The 21,885-nt window shown below is 49.1% G+C and overlaps 2 protein-coding genes across 2 annotated transcripts in view; one reads left to right on the forward strand and one right to left on the reverse strand.

Moving 5' to 3' along the window:
* The window catches only part of NCLN (nicalin), a 353,563-nt gene that overhangs the window by 262,071 nt on the left and 69,607 nt on the right, over positions 1–21,885 (reverse strand). The window lies entirely within an intron of this gene.
* Positions 6,957–20,411, forward strand: ZNF77 (zinc finger protein 77). Its single transcript, XM_050770559.1, has 4 exons — positions 6,957–7,092; positions 15,012–15,138; positions 16,881–17,058; positions 18,803–20,411. Exons 1-4 carry the CDS (start codon positions 7,090–7,092, stop codon positions 20,127–20,129), a joined length of 1,635 nt encoding a protein of 544 aa, XP_050626516.1. The 5' UTR covers positions 6,957–7,089; the 3' UTR covers positions 20,130–20,411.

Consider the following 21,885-nt stretch of genomic DNA (forward strand, 5'->3'; position numbering starts at 1 on the left):
GTGGGGTAAATGTAAATGCAGCGTGGTTTCCATTTGACTCAGAGCAAGCCTTTAAAGGAGTCACTCTCGGGTCCGGGCTGCGAAGTGCAGCTGGGTCCTGTTTCCTTGGGAACCACAAGATAAGACCGCTGTAGATTGTTATATCCGGAAACCCCTTATCAGAGCCCTGCACCTGGGTTGGAAATGGAGACAGATTCTCTGTCCAAGACCCTCCGGGCAGAGAAGGGAAGTTCATTCTTACTGATAAAATGTCAATCACTGTGTATGATTGTAATGGGCATGGTATTTAGCAAGCTAGAAGACATTGATGGCTCAGAAAAAGGTGTCTTTGGCAGAAATACTGTTTTCTGTTAATTTTCCAGCTGATATTATCTGGGTCTGTCTTCCCAGCCTGATGAATGTGTAGGCAGATACTTTCTCAGTCGGAGTTGATTTTTATTTATTTATTTATTTTTTGAGGCGGAGTCTCGCTCTGTCGCCCAGGCTGGAGTGCAGTGACGCCATCTCGGCTCACTGCAAACTCCGCCTCCCGGGTTCACGGCATTCTGCCTCAGCCTCCTGAGTAGCTGGGACTACAGGCGCCCGCCCCCATGCCCGGCTAATTTTTTTTTGTATTTTTTTAGTAGAGATAGGGTTTCACCATGTTAACCAGGATGGTCTCAATCTCCTGACCTCGTGATCCGCCCGCCTCGGTCTCCCAAAGTGCTGGGATTACAGGTGTGAACCACCGCGCCCGGCCGGAGTTGCTTTTTATTGTCTTGATCGTTGCATCCTGTGCCTAGAGGTTTTCTGCTCAGCTGGGCTTCATCCTGGGGTCCCAGTCGTGGCCCCAAGCCTTAATCAGGTCTCGGGTGATATTAGGCAAGTTGCCAAGCCTCTCAGTGCCTCAGTTTCCACATCTGTAAAATGAAAGTACATGACATGACCTGCACTTGTCAAATAATGAGTGCTGTGTGTGGATGATTATTGGCAGTGCATCACCATTATCACCCTCCTGTAAACGTGTTGGACCCCTTAAGTGAAGACAGCAGGGTTAGGGCGGATAAAATGATGGACTTTGGAGAAACGACTCTAAGGCCAAATAGAATCTAAAGCAGTGATTATTAAAGAGGGGAGGAGAAGTGTTACGCCCGGGGGACACTGGACAATGTCTGCAGATTTGGTTGTCACAGTCGGGGACGGGATTGGGGCTACTGGCAACCAGTGGATGAGGAGGTCTAGGGTGCTGCTCAACACCTTACAATGAATAGCACGCCAGTCATTTTGGATTTGAGCCCACCTTAATGATCTCATTTTAATTACCTCTTTAAAGGCCTATCTCCAAATACCTTCTGAGGTACTGTGGGTTAGGCCTTCACCTTATGGATTTGTGGGGACGCAGTTCACCCCTTAACACTATACGTAAAAATTCATAGAATACGGCCGGGCGCGGTGGCTCAAGCCTGTAATCCCAGCACTTTGGGAGGCCGAGGCAGGCGGATCACGAGGTCAGGAGATCGAGACCATCCTGGCTGACACGGTGAAACCCCGTCTCTACTAAAAAAATACAAAAAACTAGCCGGGCGAGGTGGCGGGCGCCTGTAGTCCCAGCTACTGGGGAGGCTGAGGCAGGAGAATTGCGTGAACCCGGGAGGCGGAGCCTGCAGTGAGCTGAGATCCGGCCACTGCACTCCAGCCTGGGCGGCGGAGCGAGACTCTGTCTCAAAAAAAAAAAAAAAAAAAAAAAAAAAAAAAATTCATAGAATACACCTCAAAAGAAAAATTCAACTTGACCATTTAATACTACAAAATAAAAGAAAATGCAATACCTGGTTTGGGGTTGGATCTTCGGAGGACCAGCTATAAAGAACATTTTGGGTATAATGGAAGGAAATATGATCATGGGCTAGGTATAAAGGAAGGATTGTTAACTATGTTAAGTGTGAATATGAAGTGTGGACTTTTAGATAAAAATTAGATTTTTCTCTAAAATAGCATTGGGAACTATTTAAGAGCAGAGTGTTACAGTGTCCTCAGTTTACTTTTTTTTTTTTTTTTTTTTTTTTTTTGAGACGGAGTCTTGCTCTGTAGCCCAGGCTGGAGTGCAGTGGCGCCATCTCCGCTCACTGCGAGCTCCACCTCCCGGGTTCACGCCATTCTCCTGCCTCAGCCTCCCTAGTAGCTGGGACTACAGGCACCCGCCACCACGCCCGGCTAATTTTTTTGTATTTTTAGTAGAGAGGGGTTTCACCATGTTAGCCAGGATGGTCTCAATTTCCTGACCTCGTGATCTGCCCGCCTTGGCCTCCCAAAGCGCTGGGATTACAGGCGTGAACCACCGCCCCCGACCACTCAATTAACTTTGAAATAATTCTATGTAGATAGTGAGTACACACAGGCTGTCAGTCGGCTAGAACAATTGATTTGGAAATATGGGCTCTCTGTCTTCACAGGATACCTGATATGTTGAGTAATGTGAGTATAACACGAATTTCATATTTGTTTATGTTAAGTTTCATCCTCAAGAAACACTAGGTGAACAGAGGAAATTGCACATAACTGAAGAGAGCCTGGTAGGAAAACAGAAAATGCGCATACACACCTCAAATACCAAGTCACACCTGTTTCCTGTGTTTTAAAACTTGCCATTAGATTTCCGACAACTCTCCACCACTGCGAATTAACTCTGGAAATGTAGATTCCCTTGCCAAATTCCACAAGCAACCTTTGGATCTTCTGCAAGGTCCACTGCTACATTTACTATGGTATTTATGTATTTCTTTTTCTTTTCTTTTTTTTTTTTTTTTTGAGACCTAGTTTCACTCTTGCTGCCCAGGCTGGAGTGCAATGGCAGGATCTCAGCTCACCACAACCTCCGCCTCCCAGGTTCAAGTGACTCTCCTGCCTCAGCCTCCCGAGTAGCTGGGGTTACAGGCATGTGCCACCACGCCCAGCTAATTTTTGTATTTTTAGTGGAGATGGGATTTTCTCCATGTTGGTCAGGCTGTTCTTCGACTCTGAACCTCAGGTGATCTGCCCACCTTGGCCTCCCAAAGTGCTGGGATTACAGTCGTGAGCCACCGCACCTGGCCCATTTACGTGTTTCTTAATGATTTAACGTGAAAGGCTGTACTACTGTTTCCTTCTTCAGGGACTCCGCTAATAGGCATGGTTTTCTTTCCTGTCTTTTGTTCCCACTACTTCCTCTCTGACAGTTATTCTTTTTTTTTTTTTTTTTTTTTTTTTTTTTTGAGACGGAGTCTCGCTGTGTCTCCCAGGCTGGAGTGCAGTGGCGTGATCTCGGCTCACTGCAAGCTCCGCCTCCCGGGTTCACGCCATTCTCCCGCCTCAGCCTCCCAAGTAGCTGAGACTACAGGCGCCCGCCACCACGCCCGGCTAGTTTTTTGTATTTTTAGTAGAGACGGGGTTTCACCATGTTAGCCAGGATAGTCTCGATCTCCTGACCTCGTGATCCACCCGCCTCGGCCTCCCAAAGTGCTGGGATTACAGGCTTGAGCCACCGCGCCCGGCCTCTGACAGTTATTCTTATTCCATTCTTTTCCTATCACTTCCAATTTCTTTGTGGTTTCCGTGCCTCTCATCTTCGACACAATGTGAGTATCCTAAGCTTCATTAATACCCATTGATGAAGGCCGAGGCAAACAGATGAGGCAAGCAGATAACCTGACGTCAGGAGTTTGGGACCAGCTTGGCCAACATGGTGAAACCCCATCTCTACCAAAAAATACAAAAATCAGCCGGGCAGGCCGGGCGCGGTGGCTCAAGCCTGTAATCCCAGCACTTTGGGAGGCCGAGACCGGCGGATCACGAGGTCAGGAGATCGAGACCATCCTGGCTAACCCAGTGAAACCCCGTCTCTACTAAAAAATACAAAAAACTAGCCGGGCGAGGCGGCGGGCGCCTGTAGTCCCAGCTACTCGGGAGGCTGAGGCAGGAGAATGGCGTGAACCCGGGAGGCGGGGCTTGCAGTGAGCTGAGATCCGGCCACTGCACTCCAGCCTGGGCGACAGACCGAGACTCCGTCTCAAAAAAAAAAAAAAAAAAAAAAAAAAAAAAAACAAAAATCAGCCGGGCGTGGTTGCCCAACATAAGACAAGCTCTGAGTAGCTAAAGATTGGAAACAAGTCTGCTGCCTCGCTGTCTATTTAGAGAGAACTTGTTACATCAACATATCATCTATCATGTTACACACATTTGTAAGGAGTAAGGAAGTCACCTATTAAGATGAAGAGAGCTGGAGGATTTACTTTTTTCACTGAGCCAGAAAAACAATTGTAATGCAATGTGTACACCATGGTTTTTTTTTTTTTTTTTTTGAAATGGAGTCTCGCTGTGTCACCCAGGCTGGAGTGCAGTGGCACAATCTTGGCTTACTGCAAGCTCCGCCTCCCTGATTCACACCATTCTCCTGCCTCAACCTCCTAAGTAGCTGCAACTACAGGCACCTGCCACCACGCCTGGCTGATTTTTTGTACTTTTAGTAGAGATGGGGTTTCACCGTGTTAGCCAGGATGATCTCCATCTCCTGACCTCGTGATCCACCCGCCTTGGCCTCCCGAAGTGCTGAGATTACAGGCATGAGCCACCGCGCCTGGCCACCATGGTACTTTTAAAAAGTAGTAAAGTTGGGGGAAACAAAACGTGTTGTTCAAATGGCTTTTTTTTTTTTTTTTTTTTTTTTTTTTTTAAGACGGAGTCTCTATCATCCAGGCTGGAGTGCAGTGGCCTGATCTCTGCTCACTGCAATCCCCGCCTCCTGGGCTCAAGTGATTCTCCTGCCTCAGCCTCCTGAGTAGGTGGGATTACAGGTGCACACGCCCAGGTAATTTTTGTATTTTTATTAGAGATGAGGTTTTGCCATGTTGGCCAGGCTGGTCTCGAACTCCTGACCTCAGGTGATCCACCTACCTCGGCCTCCCAAAGTGCTTGGATTATCGGCATGAGCCACCGGGCGTGGCCCTAGAGAATTTTTTAAAGTAAAAGGCTGTACTGTTCCTATGGCAATTGAATTCTTATTTTAACTCATTTGAGAAAATAATCATAGAAGCTTAAGTAAATTTGAACTGGATGTGAAAATTCTAAATACTTTTATTCAGTTGTGCCACAATACCTAAAGCCTGAAACACGACTGCTCATCTCCGAGAAGACCTTCTAGCTTGAGAGAGTGGAAGTATAAACTCTATATCGTCTGCCATTTTATGTATGAACATAATTGTCATAATTCATGTTTTTACTGTGTCAATCTAAATAACAGGCTGTCTAAAAACGATGGTAACAGTGCATTGCAATGAGAATATGCGTGGCATAGCAATCTATGTGCTTATTCAGGGAGGTAAAGGAAGAAAAAGGTTGTTTTTGTTGTTTTGTTTTTTTGAGACAGGGTCTCTGTTGCCCAGGCTGGAGTACAATGGTGAGATCACAGCTCACTGCAGCCTCCACCCCGGCGGGCTCCAGAGATCCTCCCACTTCAACCTACCAAGTCACTGGGACCACAGGCGCACACACCTTTATTCCCAGCTTATTTTTGTATTTTTTGTATATATGGGGTTTTGCCATGTTGCCCAGACTGGGACAAAGGTTTATAAAGGAAAAAAAAAAAAAAAAAAAAAAAAAGTGAGGATTACGTCATTGTTCAGAAATAATTATCCTTGTCTGCAAAGATCAGTAACAAGGGTCACACCAGTGAGTGTCTCTGTAAAAGTGTTTTTTGTTTAAGTCTGTGGTTTTTGTAGAGTCTTTTTTGTTATTAAGCATATAAATGTGAGAACCCTCTCTTAATGACATTCCCTGGTTCTATTTGTGGGAGGGCTGCTTTATTTTTTTTGTTTTTTTTTTTGAGACTCAGTTTCGCTCTTGTCGCCCAGGCTGGAGTGCAATGAATGTCATGATCTTGGCTCACCGCAACCTCTGCCTCCTGGGTTCAAGCAGTTCTTCTGCCTCAGCCTCCCGAGTAGATGGGATTACAGATATGTGCCATCACACCTGGCTAATTTTTTATTTTTAGTAGAGACAGGGTTTCTAAAAATTATCTAGGAACACACCCAAACTCGGACCTAAAAGTGTCCGCTCCCCCAAGGCCAAGTGTACACTTGAGAGTTTTCTTTCTTTCTTTCATTTTGAGATAGAGTCTGTTGCCCAGGTTGGAGTGCAGTGTCCTGATCTCGGCTCATTGCAATCTCCGCCTCCTGGGTTCAAGCGATTCTTCTGCCTCAGCCTCCCGAGTAGCTGGGAATACAGGCGCCCGCGACCGTTCCCGACTAATTTTTGTATTTTTAGTAGAGAAGTGGTTTTCGCCATGTTGGTCAAGCTGGTCTTGAACTCCTGACCTCTAGTGATCCGCCTGTCTCCGCCTCTCACGCTGCTGGGATTACAGGGGTGAGCAAATGCGCCCAGCCGAGAATTTTAAAAAACACAAGGCGCGCCTGGTGGGGTCCGGCCTCCTGGGGCCTCGGCGCCTGGTCTCCGGATCTCCAGATCTCTGGACCCCAGGCGTCCGCACCCACGCGGGACAGCACGGTGACGTCACACATGCGGGTCCCGTCCCCACGCAGGACTCCGCCCCACGGGACTCCTCGCCCTTCCCCTCCTCCTCGCACGAGAGGCCGCTCCGAGGGGAAACTGAGTCTGGAGTTCCCGCGCAGTCAGGGAGGAGGACGCCGCGCCCTCCCCGGACTGGAGTGAGTTCGCCCAGATCCGCGTGTCCCCGGCTGGAGGGTCAGCCACGCGTGTTCTCGACGCCCCCGTCACTCAGGGGAGAACTATCCAATCAGGACAGGCAGGGGCGGGGCCCAGGGAACTGTCCAATCAGAGACGTTAAGCCGAAGTGGAGCCCTGCCCAATCAAAGGCGCTAGGGGGACGGACTGGGGAACTCTCCAATCAGGGGTGCGGAGTTGACAGTATTGTCCAATCAGAGTCGCGACTTCCCGAGATCTGTCCAATCAGGCCCTGGGGACGGAAAGCCCAGTTCCCGTCTGCCCTGTGCGCTTCCCCGCCTTCCCCCGAGCGGCTCAGGTGGCCTGTGGTACTCACCTGCGCTGGCCGCTGGACCGCGGGGCGCTCGCCCCGGAGAGCCCAGGAGCGGGCGGGACATGGTGAGTGCGGGGCGCGAGCCGAGCCCGGGCCCAGGGCGAGGTGGGGCGGCAGGAACCGGCGTCCGCCCGAGTTCGCGGCCGTAGGAAGCTGAGGGACGCGCGGGGCGGCGCAGGACGGGCGCCTGGGCCCCGGGAACGCGGTCACAGCGGCCGACCGGTAGGGCTGGGGGCAGTCTGGGGAGCCAGCAGGGGATCAGGGACTCGAGGGGTAGTTTCTGGGGACAGTAGAGGTCAGGAGTTTGGGGGGAGCTTGCGGGGACAGCAGAGGTGGTCAGGGGCTTGGGGCAGTTTGCGGGGACAGTAGAGGTTTAAGGGGGCGCTGTTTGCGGGGCAGTTTGGGACGGTAGAGGTTTAAGGGGCGCTGGGGGACGGGGTAGTAGGTTTAAGGGGCGCTGGGGCAGTTTGCGGGGACGGTAGAGGTTTAAGGGGCTTGGGGCAGTTTGCGGGGACAGTAGAGGTTTAAGGGGCGCTGGGGCAGTTTGCGGGGACGGTAGAGGTTTAAGGGGCTTGGGGCAGTTTGCGGGGACAGTAGAGGTTTAAGGGGCGCTGGGGCAGTTTGCGGGGACGGTAGAGGTTTAAGGGGCGCTGGGGCAGTTTGCGGGGACGGTAGAGGTTTAAGGGGCGCTGGGGCAGTTTGCGGGGACAGTAGAGGCGGTCAGGGACTCAAGGGCCGTTTTGGGAGAGTGGAGGAGGAGAGGGGCAGTTTGCGGGAACAGACTTGGTCAGGGGCTCGGCGGCAGTTTGGGAGCTCAGTAGAGGGGAGTCAGGCTCAAGGGCAGATTAGGGGGCCAATAGCAGCGGTCGGGAAGTCGGGGGCAGTTTGGGGGGGCAGTAGAGGCGGTCATGGGTTTGAAGGGGGCAGTTTTGGGGAACAGAGGTGATCAGGGTCTCGGCAGTTTAGGGGGACAGTAGTTGCAGTCGGGAGATTGGGAGCAGCTCGAGGGGACAGCAGAAGCGGTCAGGGGCTCGGGCACTTTGGGGGGCAGTAGAGGCGGTCAGGGGCTTGAGGGCAGTTTGGGGGGACAGTAGAGGCAGTCAGGGGCTTGGGGAGAGTTTGAGGAGAGGGCAGGGGCCGTCAGGGGCTTGGCGGTCAGTTTGGGAAGGTCTGCCAAGGAGGAGGTGGTGCCCTGGCCTGGAGCCTGTCAAACAAAAATAAAATCCTGGGCCGGGTGCAATGGCTCACACCTGTAATCCCAGCACTTTGGGAGGCCGAGGCGGGTGGATCACCTGAGGTCAGGAGTTCCAGACCAGCCTGGCTAACATGGCGAAACCCCGTCTGTACTAAAAATACAAAAGTTAGCCGGACGTGGTGGCGGGCGCCTGCAGTCCCAGCTACTCGGGAGACTAAGGCAGGAGAATGTCGTGAACCGGGGAGGTGGAGCTTGCTGTGAGCCGAGATCCCGCTACTGCACTCCAGCCTGGCGACAGAGCGAGACTCCGTCTCAAAAACCAAAACCAAATATATATATATAAAATATATAATATAAAATATATAATATACACACACAAATATATATACACACACACATATATATACATATACACACACACATATATCTATCTCCTGGCTAGAGAAGGAGAGAGAAAAATAGGAATAAGCCCGGCCTCAGAAACCTGCCCGCTCCCAAAATGAACCAGAAAAAGGCTTTACTTTCATAAACAAGAAAGGGTTTGGAGGAACTTTTTAGGGGACAAGCAGAAAGGGGGTTGACAGTAAATGTACCTCCTCGTGGTCAGCTCGCTCAGGGGAGGTGATGAGGGGGCTCCACACTTATTGCTTGCTCAGACTCAGGGCGGCCACTCAAAGTTCAGGGACCTGTGGAGAGGACAGAAGGCTGAGTAAAGTTTGGGGAAGAAACGGGATGCTGTGGTTAAGCCTGTGTCAACCCAAACATAGTAAGGAAACTTTTATGAAAAAGGATTATTGCAAGGTATTGGGGGAGGGGGAGAAGGGGCTGTTGCAATAGGGAGAAGGGTTAGTTGGATTAGGGGAAGGGGAGTAATGCCAGAGGCTTAGGGTTCTATTGCAGTGGGGTGGGGGTATAAGCAACAGGGACATGGGGAGAGTTGATGATTGGGCTGGGAGACTAATGCCATAGGCACAGGGAGACAGCTGCAGGGGGAGAGCTCTGTGACCATCAAGTATGCAGGCATCTGAAGAGTTGGCTAGGCCTGGCGCAGTGACTCATGCCTATACTCCCAGCACTTTGAGAGGCTGAGGCGCGTGGGTCACTTGAGGTCGGGAGTTCAAGACCAGCCTGGCTAACATGGTGAAATCCCATCTCTACTTAAAAATACAAAAATTAGCTGGCATGGTAGCGTGTGCCTGTAATCCCAGCTGCTCGGCAGGCTGAGGCAGGGAGAATTGCTTGAACCCGGGAGGTGGAGGTTGCAGTGAGCCATGATCACACCACTGCACTCCAGCCTGGGCCACAGAGCGAGACTCCATCTGAAAAAAAAGAAAGAGTTTGCTAAAAAAAAAGTTTTTCTTTTCTTTCTTTCTTTTAGTCAGGTCTCACTCTGTTGCCCAGGCTGGAATGCAGTGGTGCGATCATGGCTCATTGCAGCTTCAACCTTCTGGACTCAAGCAGGCCTCCTGCCTCAGCCTCCTGAGTAGCTGGGACTACAGGCATGCCCCACTACACCCAGCTAATTCTTTTTTTTTTTTTTTTGAGACGGAGTCTCGCTCTGTCACCCAGGCTAGAGTGCAGTGGCCGGATCTCAGCTCACTGCAAGCTCCGCCTCCCGGGTTTACGGCATTCTCCTGCCTCAGCCTCCCGAGTAGCTGGGACTACAGGTGCCCGCCACCTCGCCCGGCTAGTTTTTTTGTATTTTTAGTAGAGACGGGGTTTCACCATGTTAGCCAGGATGGTCTCGATCTCCTGACCTCGTGATCCGCCCGTCTCGGCCTCCCAAAGTGCTGGGATTACAGGCTTGAGCCACCGCTCCTAACCTAGCGAATCATTTCTGAGACAAAGAATGGGACTTCGGAGGGTCTGAATCTGGCCTTGTCATCTGCGTTAATCTTACCTAAGTCGTATGGGAAGGGAGGGTCCTGGCTGTGCCCAATTCCAGAGCACAGCAGGATGGGGTTCCCCTTTGCTGGTTTCCAGGCGCACAGAACTGAAGTCAGTTCAACATTGTCACCTGACGGCTGCGAACAGCCTCGTCTGTGTGCCGCTCAGCACTAGGATTTTCTGAGACTATTCGGAGGGTCTGAAGCCCAGGTTAATTACCTAAGTCGTATGGGAAGGGAGGGTCCTGGCTGTAAAATTCCAGAGCACAGCAGGATGGGGTTCCCCTTTGCTGGTTTCCAGGCGCACAGAACTGAAGTCAGTTCAACATTGTCACCTGACGGCTGCGAACAGCCTCGTCTGTGTGCCGCTCAGCACTAGGATTGTTCCTATTTCAGCCCCAGGTTTTAATAAATGTAAAATAATGAGGCTGGGGATGCGCACCTGTGGTTCCAGCCACTTGAGAGGCTCGGGGAGGAGAATCGCTTGAGCCCACAAGTTTGAGGCTGCACCACCGCACTCCAGCCTGGGCAACAGAGCTAGACCCTGTCTCAGGGGAAAAAAAAAAAAAAGAGCCGGGCGTGGTGGCTCACACCTGTAACCCCAGCACTTTGGGAGGCTGAGGTGGGCAGATCACAAGGTCAGAAGTTCAAGACCACCCTGACCGACATGGTGAAACCTCTACTAAAAATACAAAAATTAGCCGGGCGTGGTGTTGCGCGCCTGTAATCCCAGCTACTTGGGAGGCTGAGACAGGAGAATCGCTTGAACCCAGGAGGCGGACGTTGCAGTGAGCTGAGATTGCGTCACTGCACTCCAGCCTGGGCAACAGAGCTAGACCCTGTCTCAAAAAAAAAAAAAAAAAAGAATAAATACTTTTTGTCTTTTTTTCTTGTCCTTAGTGAGGGCAGTCAGTAGTGTCTCAGATGTGTTCTTTGCCTTCTGCCACTGCCTGGTGTAATTCTGTGGCTTAGCCTGAGAAGGCTCCTGTGGAAAACTCTCAAACTTGGAAAACGTTGCTTCTTCCATTAGGACGAGGGGAAAGGCGCACACACAGCCCCACGCCTTATTGTGAGGTGGGCGAAGGTGTGGATTGAAAACATTCATGAAACTAGCACCGACTTAGGCAGGGTGCAGAGTTTGTGACAATGTGTGACCCTGCTCCGTCTCCTGTTAGTATCTGCGCATCAGATGGACGCACATTCTGTAAAATGCGGCCCACAGTACTGAGAGCCAGAGTACAGAGAAGCGGCAATTCCGATTAGGGGATTGACGAGCAATTTATCATGAGGATAATCGTGAACTGATACCTGTTTTCTGCACGGGACCCGTTGTGGGATAAAAAACCTTCTAGATTAGTCTTTTAGAATCCAGCACTCACCCCATTGTCCTTTAACACGGGCTGAAAGTGGTGATTTGACTGTGTTCTTATTTTTATTTTTTGAGACAGTCTCGCTCTGTCTCCCAGGCTGGAGTGCAGTGGCTTGATCTCGGCTCACTGCAACCTCCGCCTCCTGGGTTCAAGCGATTCTCCTGCCTCAGTCTCCAGAGTAGCTGAGATTACAGGCGTGCCACCATGCCCGGCTGATTTTTGTATTTTTAGTAGAGACGGGTATAAGGTTAACAGAGAGAAAGGATGAGAGAGAGACCCAAGGTCAGGCAAGGAAGTTTATTGAACCTACTGGCTGCTCCACTACAGACAGAGGAGGCAAGCCAGAGCTTACAAAATGAGGGGTTTCTATGGGGGACAGAGACCCTGGAGTTGTTTGCTGGTTACTTTTGCCCCATATTACCTTGTGGCATTTATTACGGGAGGGTGTAGGTAAAGTTTGTTTATGCTTCCCATGACCTCCCCCTGAGCGGTCTGGATGGTTCGTAATTGGGGTTTGCTTATCGCAGCAAGGTCTGATCAGTGAGAAGTCTTCACTGCGGTGAGAAGCTTCACTGGCTTCGCTGTGGTGCCTAGATAAGGGCTTAGAAATGTAAAGAGGCGCTGGGCGCGGTGGCTCACGCCTGTAATCCCAGCACTTTGGGAGGCCGAGGCGGGCAGATCACGAAGTCAGGAGATCGAGACCACGGTGAAACCTTGTCTCTACTAAAAATACAAAAAATAAGCCGGGCGAGGTGGCGGGAGCCTGTAGTCCCAGCTACTCAGGAGGCTGAGGCAGGAGAATGGCGTAAACCCGGGAGGCGGAGCTTGCAGTGAGCTGAGATCCAGCCACTGCACTCCAGCCTGGGCGACAGAGCAAGACTCCGTCTCAAAAAAAAAAAAGAAAAAGAAATGTAAAGAGGCTTGAGGGAAGGGTGGATACAGAGAAGAGTTGCAGAGCATCTGGGGGAGGGGTGGGCAGCGCCAAGAAGCTTTTTTGAGGCAGTTTGTCCCTAACAACGGGCTTTCACCACGTTGGCCAGGCTGGTCTTGAGCTCCTGACCTCAAGTGATCCACCTGCCTCAGCCTCCCACAGGGCTGGGGTTACAGGCATGAGCCACTGTGCCCAGCCTCAGCTGCGTTTGTATTCAGACCCCAGGTTAAGGGACTTTGGTTGAAGCGGGTGTGGCACCTGAGGTGGGACCAGTGTGCTTCATGCCATTCGTATGTCTGTGGATGAACACCGCTTTGCGATGCAGATTCCCACCTGATACTTCTCAGATTTTTGGATACGGCTGGATGGTGGATAGAATAAACCGCTTGTTTGGGGCATCTATGAAGATGACTTGGCAGTTTTCCTTTAATGTGAATTATGAGTTCATACCATTTTTGTTTGTTTGTTTTGAGACCGAATCTCATTCTGTTGCCCAGGCTGGAGTGCAGTGGTGCCATCTCGGCTCACTGCAAGCTCCGCCTCCCGGGTTTAAGTGATTCTCCTGCCTCAGCCTCCTGAGTAGCTGGAACTACAGGTGCCCGCCACCATGCCCGGCTAATTTTTTTTTTTTTTTTGAGACGGAGTTTTGCTTTTGTTGCCCAGGCTGGAGTGTAGTGGCGCAATCTCGGCTCACTGCAACCTCTGCCTCCCAGGTTAAAGCGATTCTCCTGCCTCAGCCTCCCAGGTAGCTGGGATTACAGGCATCCACCACCATGCCCGGTTAATTTTTTTTTGTATTTTTAGTAGAGATGGAGTTTCATCATGTTGGACAGGCTGGTCTTGAACTCCTGACCTCAGGTGATTCACCCGCCTTGGCCTCCCAAAGTGCTGGGATTACAAGTGTGAGCCACCGCGCCCAGCTAACTTTTGTATTTTTAGTAGAGATGGGGTTTCATCATGTTGGCCAGGCTGGTCTTGAACTCCTGACCTCAGGTGATCTGCCGGCCTCGGCCTCCCAAAGTGCTGGGATTACAGGTGTGAGCCACCTCGTCCAGCCTTTTTTTTTTTTTTTTTTTTTTTTTTTTGAGATAGGGTATCACTGTGTCACCCACGCTGGAGTGCAGTAGTGGCAACATCTTGGCTCACTGCAGCCTCAACCTCCTGGGCTCAAATGATCCTCCCTCCACCTCAGCCTCCCGAGTAGCTGGGACTCCAGGTGCACACCACCATGCCTGGCTAATTTTTGTATTTTTTGTAGAGATAGGGTTTCACCATATTGTCCAGGTTGGTCTCGAACTTCTGGGCTCAAACAGTCCTCCCACCTCAGTCTCCCAAAGTTCTGGGATTGTAGGCATGAGCCACCAAGCCCAGCTGCTGATAGCATTTTATTGTAGAATAGAACACATGTAGAAAACTTTTGTAAGACAATTACAGAATCAGCTGACACATCCTAAAGTGAACAGTGTGTAATGACAGCCAGGCCTTGACATCCCATTAGAAATGATACATAATGGTAGGCTTCTCCCTCCAGTTCAGGCCAATATCCTAAGTTCTTTTAGCTTTGTGTGTGTGTGTGTGTGTGTGTGAGAGAGACAGGGTTTTACCATGTTGCCTAGGCTGGTCTCGAACTCCTGAGCTCAAGTCATCTGCCTGCCTCAGCCTCCCAAAGTGCTGGAACTACAGGCGTGAACCACCACACCTGGCCAGTATCCTAAATTATAAGGATATAGTCTCTTTTCTTTCTTTTTTTTTTTTTTTGAGACTGAGTCTCGCTCTGTCGCCCAGCCTGGAATGCAGTGGTGTGATCTGGGCTCACTGCAAGCTCTGCCTCCCAGGTTCACACCATTCTCCTGCCTCAGCTTCCCGAGTAGCTGGGACTATAGGCGCCTGCCACTACACCCAGCTAATTTTTTTTTTTTTTTTTGTATTTTTATTAGAGACAGGGTTTCACCATGTTAGCCAAGATGGTCTCGACCTCCTGACCTCGTGATCTGCCTGCCTCGGTCTTATTTTATTTTTTTGAGATTGGGTCTTACTCTGTTGTCCAGGCTGGAGTGCAGTGGCACAGTCATAGTTCACTGCAGCCTTGAACCCCTAGGCTCAAGCGATCATCCCTCCTCACCCTCCTACGTAGCTGGGACCACAGGTGTGTGCCACCATGGCTGGTTAATTTATCATATTTTATTGGTTTTGTAGAGACAGGACCTCGCTATGTAGCCCAGGCTGGTCTCCAACTCCTGGCCCTAAGCAATCCTCCCACCTCAGCCTCTCAAAGTACTGGGATTACAGGCATAAGCCACCAGCCTTAGCTTAATGATGTTTTCACATTTTTTAGTGTTTCCTCTGCCCTGCAGATCTGAGATCTGCCATTTCTCAGTAATTCCTCGTAAGTCTCCCGCAGAGGCCGTCATCGCGCCTTGCTTCCTGTTGGGAAGGTACTCACAGCATTGAGCGTACCGTACCTTTTCATATTGTCTGTCTCCTCTCACAAGAACATAAGCTCTGTGTGGCTCAGTTCCCCAGGCTGCCGGCCTCACCCCTCTTCCTGCGCACATGGGGGAGGATGGTGCCTTGCTGAAGTGGGATGTGTGGAATGTTTTAGGACTCCGTGGTCTTTGAGGAAGTGGCTGTGAACTTCACCCCAGAAGAGTGGGCGTTGCTGGATCATGCTCAGAGGAGCCTGTACAGAGATGTGATGCTGGAGACCTGCAGGAACCTGGCCTCCTTAGGTAAGACTGGCATCATTCCTTCCCTGCGTCCCTGGAGAGCAAAGATACCTTGTTTTTCTTTTTATTTGAGCTCAGAAATTGAAATATGTTGGAAAAGAGATAGACATGATCCCAACCCCCATGGAACATGGGAGTCAAAACGCTTCTCCCTGAAAACAAAGTTTTGTGTATTATTGATATTTAGGTTTTCTTGATCACCAGTCTTTTGGCTGCCCACGTTTTATAAGTGTGAGCAGAGTATTCTGTGTCACGTTGGGGCAATGGAGGCAGCTTTGTGGTTCACCACACAGAGTAACTGTACTTGGAAAATCAAAGTACACTGTGATAAAGTAAATCAAAGTGACACGGTGAGTAATCCATGTTTGACATGGTAATTTTGCTGCAGTTAAAACTCACACTCAGTCATCATCGGTGGTCTGGGAGGTCAAAGCGTTGGCCTGTTTCGGGGAACATTTGTTGCCTTTCACAATCCTTCCTCATCATGTGATTCTCAAGGAGTGGGCGGCGCTCACACCTGAGGGCAGCCGGGCACAGCGGAGAGGAAGGACTCCTGTAAGGACCCTGTGCCTGTGAGCACCAGGAGAGCAGTAAGCAGCCCTCGGGCAGAGTGGGTTCTGGATACAGAGTGGGTTCTGGATAAGAAGGTTCTGTTTGGCAGTGTGGGTTAGAAACACAAACCCTTCTCTGAGAAGGAGGAGGTGTGTCCTCTCTCAGCTGCCCTGTGTGGCTTTTCCTCCATCCTCCCACACCGTCCTCCTTCGCTGGGGAAAGCCTCTGTATTTCGTCGTATAAAAGGAGCATTTGTCCATGTGCATTTTACCCACCAACTTCGTACTTTGTTTTTCTCATAGTATTTTACTTAACATCAGTCTCCATCTCTTTGGAACTATTCTGTTTCTTAGTAAACAGGCTGCCATGTTCATCTCTTCTTTTTTTTTGAGACAGAGTTTTACTCTTATTGCCCATTGCCCAGGCTGGAGTGCAATGGCGCAACCTCGGCTCATTGCAACCCCCCACCTCCCAGGTACAAGTGATTCTTCTGCCTCAGCCTCCCAAGTAGCTGGGATTACAGGTGTACACCACCACGCCCGGCTAATTTTTTGTATTTTTAGTAGAGACGGGGTTTAACCATATTGGTCAGGCTGGTATCGAACTCCTGACCTCAGGTGATCCACCCGGTTCGGCCTCCCAAAGTGCTGGGATTATAGGCATGAGCCTCTGCGCCCGGCACTATTCTTTTTTTGAGACAGGATCTCACTCTGTCACCCAGGCTGCAGTGCCGTGGTGCGATCATGGCCTACTGCAGCTTTGACTTCCTGGGCTCAAGTGATCCTCCCTCCTTGGCCTCCCAAGGAGCTGGGATTATAGGCACACAACACTAACACCACGCGTGGCTAATTTAAATTTTTTGTTGTTGTTCAGAGATGAGGTCTCCTTATTTTCCTACGTCGCCCAGGCTCCTCTTGAACTCCTGGGCTCAAGCAATTCTCCTACCTTGGCCCCCCAGTGCTTTGGGGTTACAGGCATGAGCCACTGCACCCGGCTCATCTGTTTTTTATTATTGCCAAATTCTCAAATAGATGAGGTCATCAGAGTCTCACTTTGATAGCATGTCTATTCTTCCTTATAAACTGTGGTTACATTTTTGGATTAGTATATGAAAAGAAATCCATATGTGGTCTATTTTCTTTTCTTTATCCCAACATATTTCCCCTAAGAAATTGTGTAATTGATTGTTGCAGATTGTTGCATTTATGTTAGAACCAGTGGATCAAGTTCTCAGAGGGACGTTCTGGGGAATGGAATATTCAATGATGAAGAAATTGTAAAGTTCACAAGTGATTACTGGTCTATTTTTGGAGAAAATTGGAGATTTGATAACACTGGAGATCAGCACCAAATCCCAGAGAGGCATTTGAGGTGAGTGGCTCACAACCAGAGAACCAGAGGGATGGGCCTCTCCGCAGAGTGTCAAACTAACTTGCAATTAAACGAAAAGTATTGGCCAGGCTAGAGGGCTCACGCCTGTAATCCCAGCACTTTGGGAGGCTGAGGCGGCCGGATCACCTGAGGTCAATAGTTCGAAATCAGCCTGGCCAACATAGAGAAACCCCGTCTCTACTAAAAATACAAAAAATTAGCTGGGCGTGGTGGCCCATGCCTATAATCCCAGCTACTGAGGAGATTGAGGCAGGAGAATCACTTGAACCTGGGAGGCGGAGGTTGTGGTAAGCCGAGATTGCGCCATTGCACTCCAGCCTGGGCGACAAGAGCAAAGCTCCATCTCAAAAAAAAAAAAAAAAAAAAAAGTATAAACCAGCTACGCAATTGTAGACGCACAGAGACTTTTTTTTCTTTTTCTTTATTTTCACTTTTTAAAAATATATTTTAATAATTACTTTTATTCATTTTTTTATTTTATTTTTTAATTTATTTTTGAGATGGGGTCTCACTCTGTCACCCAGGCTGAAGTGCAGTGGCACAGATCTTGGCTCACTGCAACCTTCGCCTCCTGGGCTCAAGCAGTCCTCCCATCTCATCCTCCCAAGTAGCTGGGACCACAGGCACACACCACCACACCTGGCTAATTTTTGTGTTTTTGTAGAGACAGAGTTTCACCATGTTGCCCAGGCTGGTATCAAACTCCTGGACTCAGCAGTCCACCTGTCTCAGCCTCCCAAAGTGCTTGGATTACAGGTGTGATCCACCGTACCTGGCCGAGACTTTACCTAAGAGAGTATTTTCAGAAATGTGATGTCGATGTCACTTGTCTGAAACAGTTGGAAACAATATCAGGAAACCTCATCTATAAGAAACACTGTGGGCGGGGCACAGTGGCTCACGCCTATAATCCCAGCACTTTGGGAGGCCAAGGCAGGTGGATCACCTGAGGTCAGGAGTTTGAGACCAGCCTGACCAACATGGGGAAACCCCATCTCTACTTAAAAAAAAAAAAAAAAGAAAAATACAAAAAAGAATTAGCCAGTGCATGCCTGTAATCCCAGCCACTTGGGAGGCTGAGGCAGGAGTATCACTTGAACCCAGGAGGTGGAGGTTGTGGTGAGCCAAGATTGTGCCATTGCACTCCAGCCTGGGCAACAAGAGCAAAACTCCATCTCAAAAAAAAAAGAAAGAAAAAGGCCAGGCGCGGTGGCTCACGCCTGTAATCCCTGCACTTTGGGAGGCTGAAGCGGGCAGATGACGAGGTCAGGAGATGGAGACCATCCTGGCTAACATGGTGAAACCTCGTCTCTACTAAAATACAAAAAATTAGCCAGGCGTGTTGGCGGGCGCCTGTAGTCCCAGCTACTCGGGAGGCTGAGGCAGGAGAATGGCGTGAACCCGGGAGGTGGAGTTTGCAGTGAGCCAAGGTGGCGCCACTGCACTCCAGCCTAGGCGACAGAGTGAGACTCTGTCTCAAAAAAAAAAAAAAAAAAAAAAAAAAAAGAAAGGAAAAAAGAAACACTGTGAAATTTATGGCTGCAGTTGAACCTTCAGCTGGAGCATTAAGCTTGTTCTCCATAGAAACCAGGCAGACAGTGCTGAAAATAGACCCATTCAGTGAAATTGGAAAATATATAATCAAAATAATCACTAAAAACCATTTATCAGTTAATCACTTATAATCATTAATGACTAGTAGTGTGCTTCCCATTTTGAACAGAAGTCAATTGGGGAGCCTCTGTGAAAGTAACGAAGGTCATCAATGTGGAGAGACCCGGAGCCAGACTGCGAACCTTCCTGTGCACAAGAGTTACCCTACCGAAGCTCAGCCCTCTGAGTGCGCTAAGTGTGGCAAAGCCTCCGAGAATCAGCAGAGATCTCACACCAGACAGAGACTGTGTAAGGAATGTGGGCAGGCCTGCAGCTGCCTCTCCTGCCAAAGCCCTCCTATGAAAACGCAGACTGTAGAGAAACCCTGTAATGGCCAGGACTCAGGGAGAGCATCTGCGAGATATGTGAAAAGTCTAAGCAGTAAAAAGTCTTATGAATGTAAGAAATGTGGAAAAGCTTTCGCTTGTCCCTCCTCTTTCAGGGGACATGTGAATAGTCACCATGAGCAGAAAACCCATGCATGTAAAGTATGTGGGAAGACCTTTATGTATTATTCCTACCTTACACGGCATTTAAGAACTCACACAGGGGAGAAACCCTATGAGTGTAAGGAGTGTGGGAAAGCCTTCAGCTGTCCCTCATACTTTCGAGAACATGTCAGAACACACACTGGAGAGAAACCATATGAATGTAAGCATTGTGGAAAATCATTCAGCTGTTACTCCTCCTTTAGAGATCATGTGAGGACGCACACTGGAGAGAAACCCTGTCAGTGTAAACATTGCGGAAAAGCGTTCACTTGTTACTCATCTCTTCGAGAACACGGGAGAACGCACAGTGGCGAGAAACCCTATGAATGTAAGGAATGCGGCAAAGCCTTCCGGTACCCCTCCTCTCTGCGAGCACACGTGAGAATGCACACCGGAGAGAAGCCCTATGTGTGCAAGCAGTGTGGGAAGGCCTTCGGATGTCCCACTTACTTTAGAAGACATGTGAAAACACACAGCGGGGTGAAGCCCTATGAATGTAAGGAGTGTGGGAAAGCCTACAGTTTTTCCTCCTCCCTTCGAATCCACGTGAGGACGCACACTGGAGAGAAGCCCTTTGAGTGTAAGCATTGTGAGAAAGCCTTCAGCTGTCACTCCTCCCTTCGAGAGCACGTGCGAACCCACAGCGGAGAGAAACCGTACGAATGTAATCAATGTGGGAAAGCCTTCAGCCACGCTCAGTACTTTCAAAAGCATGTGAGATCACACAGTGGAGTCAAACCCTACGAATGTCCTGAATGTGGGAAAGCCTACAGTTGTTCCTCGTCCCTTCGTGTGCACGTGAGAACACACACTGGAGAGAGACCGTATGAGTGCAAGCAGTGTGGGAAAACCTTCAGGTATCTCGCGTCGCTGCAAGCACACGTGAGAACACATGCTGTAGCGTGAATCCACGAATACAGTGGACCTGGGGGAGTGTTCAACCCTAAAACCTTGTTGTAAATGCGAGAAAACACTGGCAAGAAACCTTATTTATGTAGGGCATGTAGGAAGACCTTCTGGGATAGCACTTATTTTGTACCTGAAAACTCCGAGTAGGAGAGAAATCTCTTAATTATGATTATTATGGTATTGCCTTTACATGCCTCAGCCTTAATAGTGATTCCTTGTGTATAAATTTCTCGTTTATGTTTGTGATGTAAACTTAATATCCTGTTTTGTACGCTTTCAGCTATACTATGTATATTTTGTCAGTTAGGACTTTAAGTAATTATAGTTATATAAAATTGGTCTCATTTCCATTGCAATGTCTTTTGGACCTGGGGGTGATTGTTTTTTTGTTTTCATGCACAACTTGGTGTGAGTTTAGATGAAATGTTTTTGATTCCTTTTTTTTTTTTTTTTGAGATAAGAGTCTTGCTGTGTTGCCCAGGCTGGAGTGCAGAGGAACGATCTTGGCTCACAGCAACCTCCACCTCCCTGGTTCAAGCAATTCTCCTGCCTCAGCCTCCCAAGTAGCTGGGACTACAAGCACATGCCATCATGTCCAGCTAATTTTTGTATTTTTAGTAGATACGGAGGTTTTGCCATGTTGGCCAGGCTGGTCTCGAACTCCTAACATCAGGTGATCTGCCCGCCTTAGCTTCCCAAAGTGCTGGGATTACAGATGTGAGCCACCGTGCCTGGCCTGATTTCCACTTTCCGTTAAATTTCCAGTGTGTGATCATGAGACTGTTATTTCTTTTCTAGTCCACTATTGCAGGTACTGGAATTTGCTGTCACTCTACCTTTCCCTTCAATGATATTTTTTTAATTAAAAGTTTTATTTTATAGCGATAGCGTCTTGCTATGTTGCCCAAGCTAGTATTGAACTCCTGGGCTCAAGCAGTCCTCTTGCCTTGGCCTCTCAAAGTGCTGGGATTACAGGCATGAGTCTCCATGCCGAGTGTCCTTCAGTCTTTATTATTTAAAGATGGGTCTTCCACATTTGTTTGTTCCTTGTGGATACCACTTGCGTGTAACGCAGATACATTAGTCCTTATAGAAGACTCTTGACAGACATCATTTTTAACTGGTTTCTGGTCATATTTTGAATTACAGGTGTGAGCAACCGCACCCAGCTCTATTTTCTTGCTCACTGTCCTTGATCTTGGTTGGAAATTGGACAAACTGCATTAAGAGGAAAGACCTTTTGACATGAAGATGAAAGTTAGTGTATAGCTTGTTCTACTTGATTGTACTGTCAGCCCTAATAAGGTTGGAAACTAGATATCCCAGAGTCCCTTCTGTTTATGGTTCTGAGTTAAAGTTCATGAGAAGGTGAAGGCACATCAGTTTTGAAAAGTAAAGCGAAGAAGGCATTATTCTCAGTTCTAACAGCCTACCCAGAAACAAATATGTGGCAACCTTATGGACCTATGTTGCAAGACATTTTTTTTTTTTTTGAGATGGAGTCTCGCTCTGTCACCCAGGTTGGAGTGCAGCAGCGCGATCTCGGCTCACTGCAACCCCCACCTCTTGGGTTCAAACAATTACCCCACTTCAGCCTCCTGAGTAGCTGGGACTACAGTCGCCCACCACCACACCCAGCTAATTTTTTTTCTTTTTCTTTTTTTTTTTTAGTAGAGACGGGTTTCACCATGTTAGCCAGAATGGTCTCCATCTCTTGACCTCGTGATCCGCCCACCTTGGCCTCCGGAAGTGC

Source organism: Macaca thibetana, chromosome 19 (genome assembly GCF_024542745.1).
Source record: "Macaca thibetana thibetana isolate TM-01 chromosome 19, ASM2454274v1, whole genome shotgun sequence".
In the NCBI taxonomy this organism is placed as follows: Eukaryota; Metazoa; Chordata; class Mammalia; order Primates; family Cercopithecidae; genus Macaca; species Macaca thibetana.

Excerpts from the sequence above, each read along its gene's own strand:
- ZNF77 (XM_050770559.1), top strand. Across the intron at positions 15,139-16,880 it reads CAGGAACCTGGCCTCCTTAG|ATTGTTGCATTTATGTTAGA; the intron begins GTAAGACTGGCA and ends TGATTGTTGCAG. Across the intron at positions 17,059-18,802 it reads ATCCCAGAGAGGCATTTGAG|AAGTCAATTGGGGAGCCTCT; the intron begins GTGAGTGGCTCA and ends CATTTTGAACAG.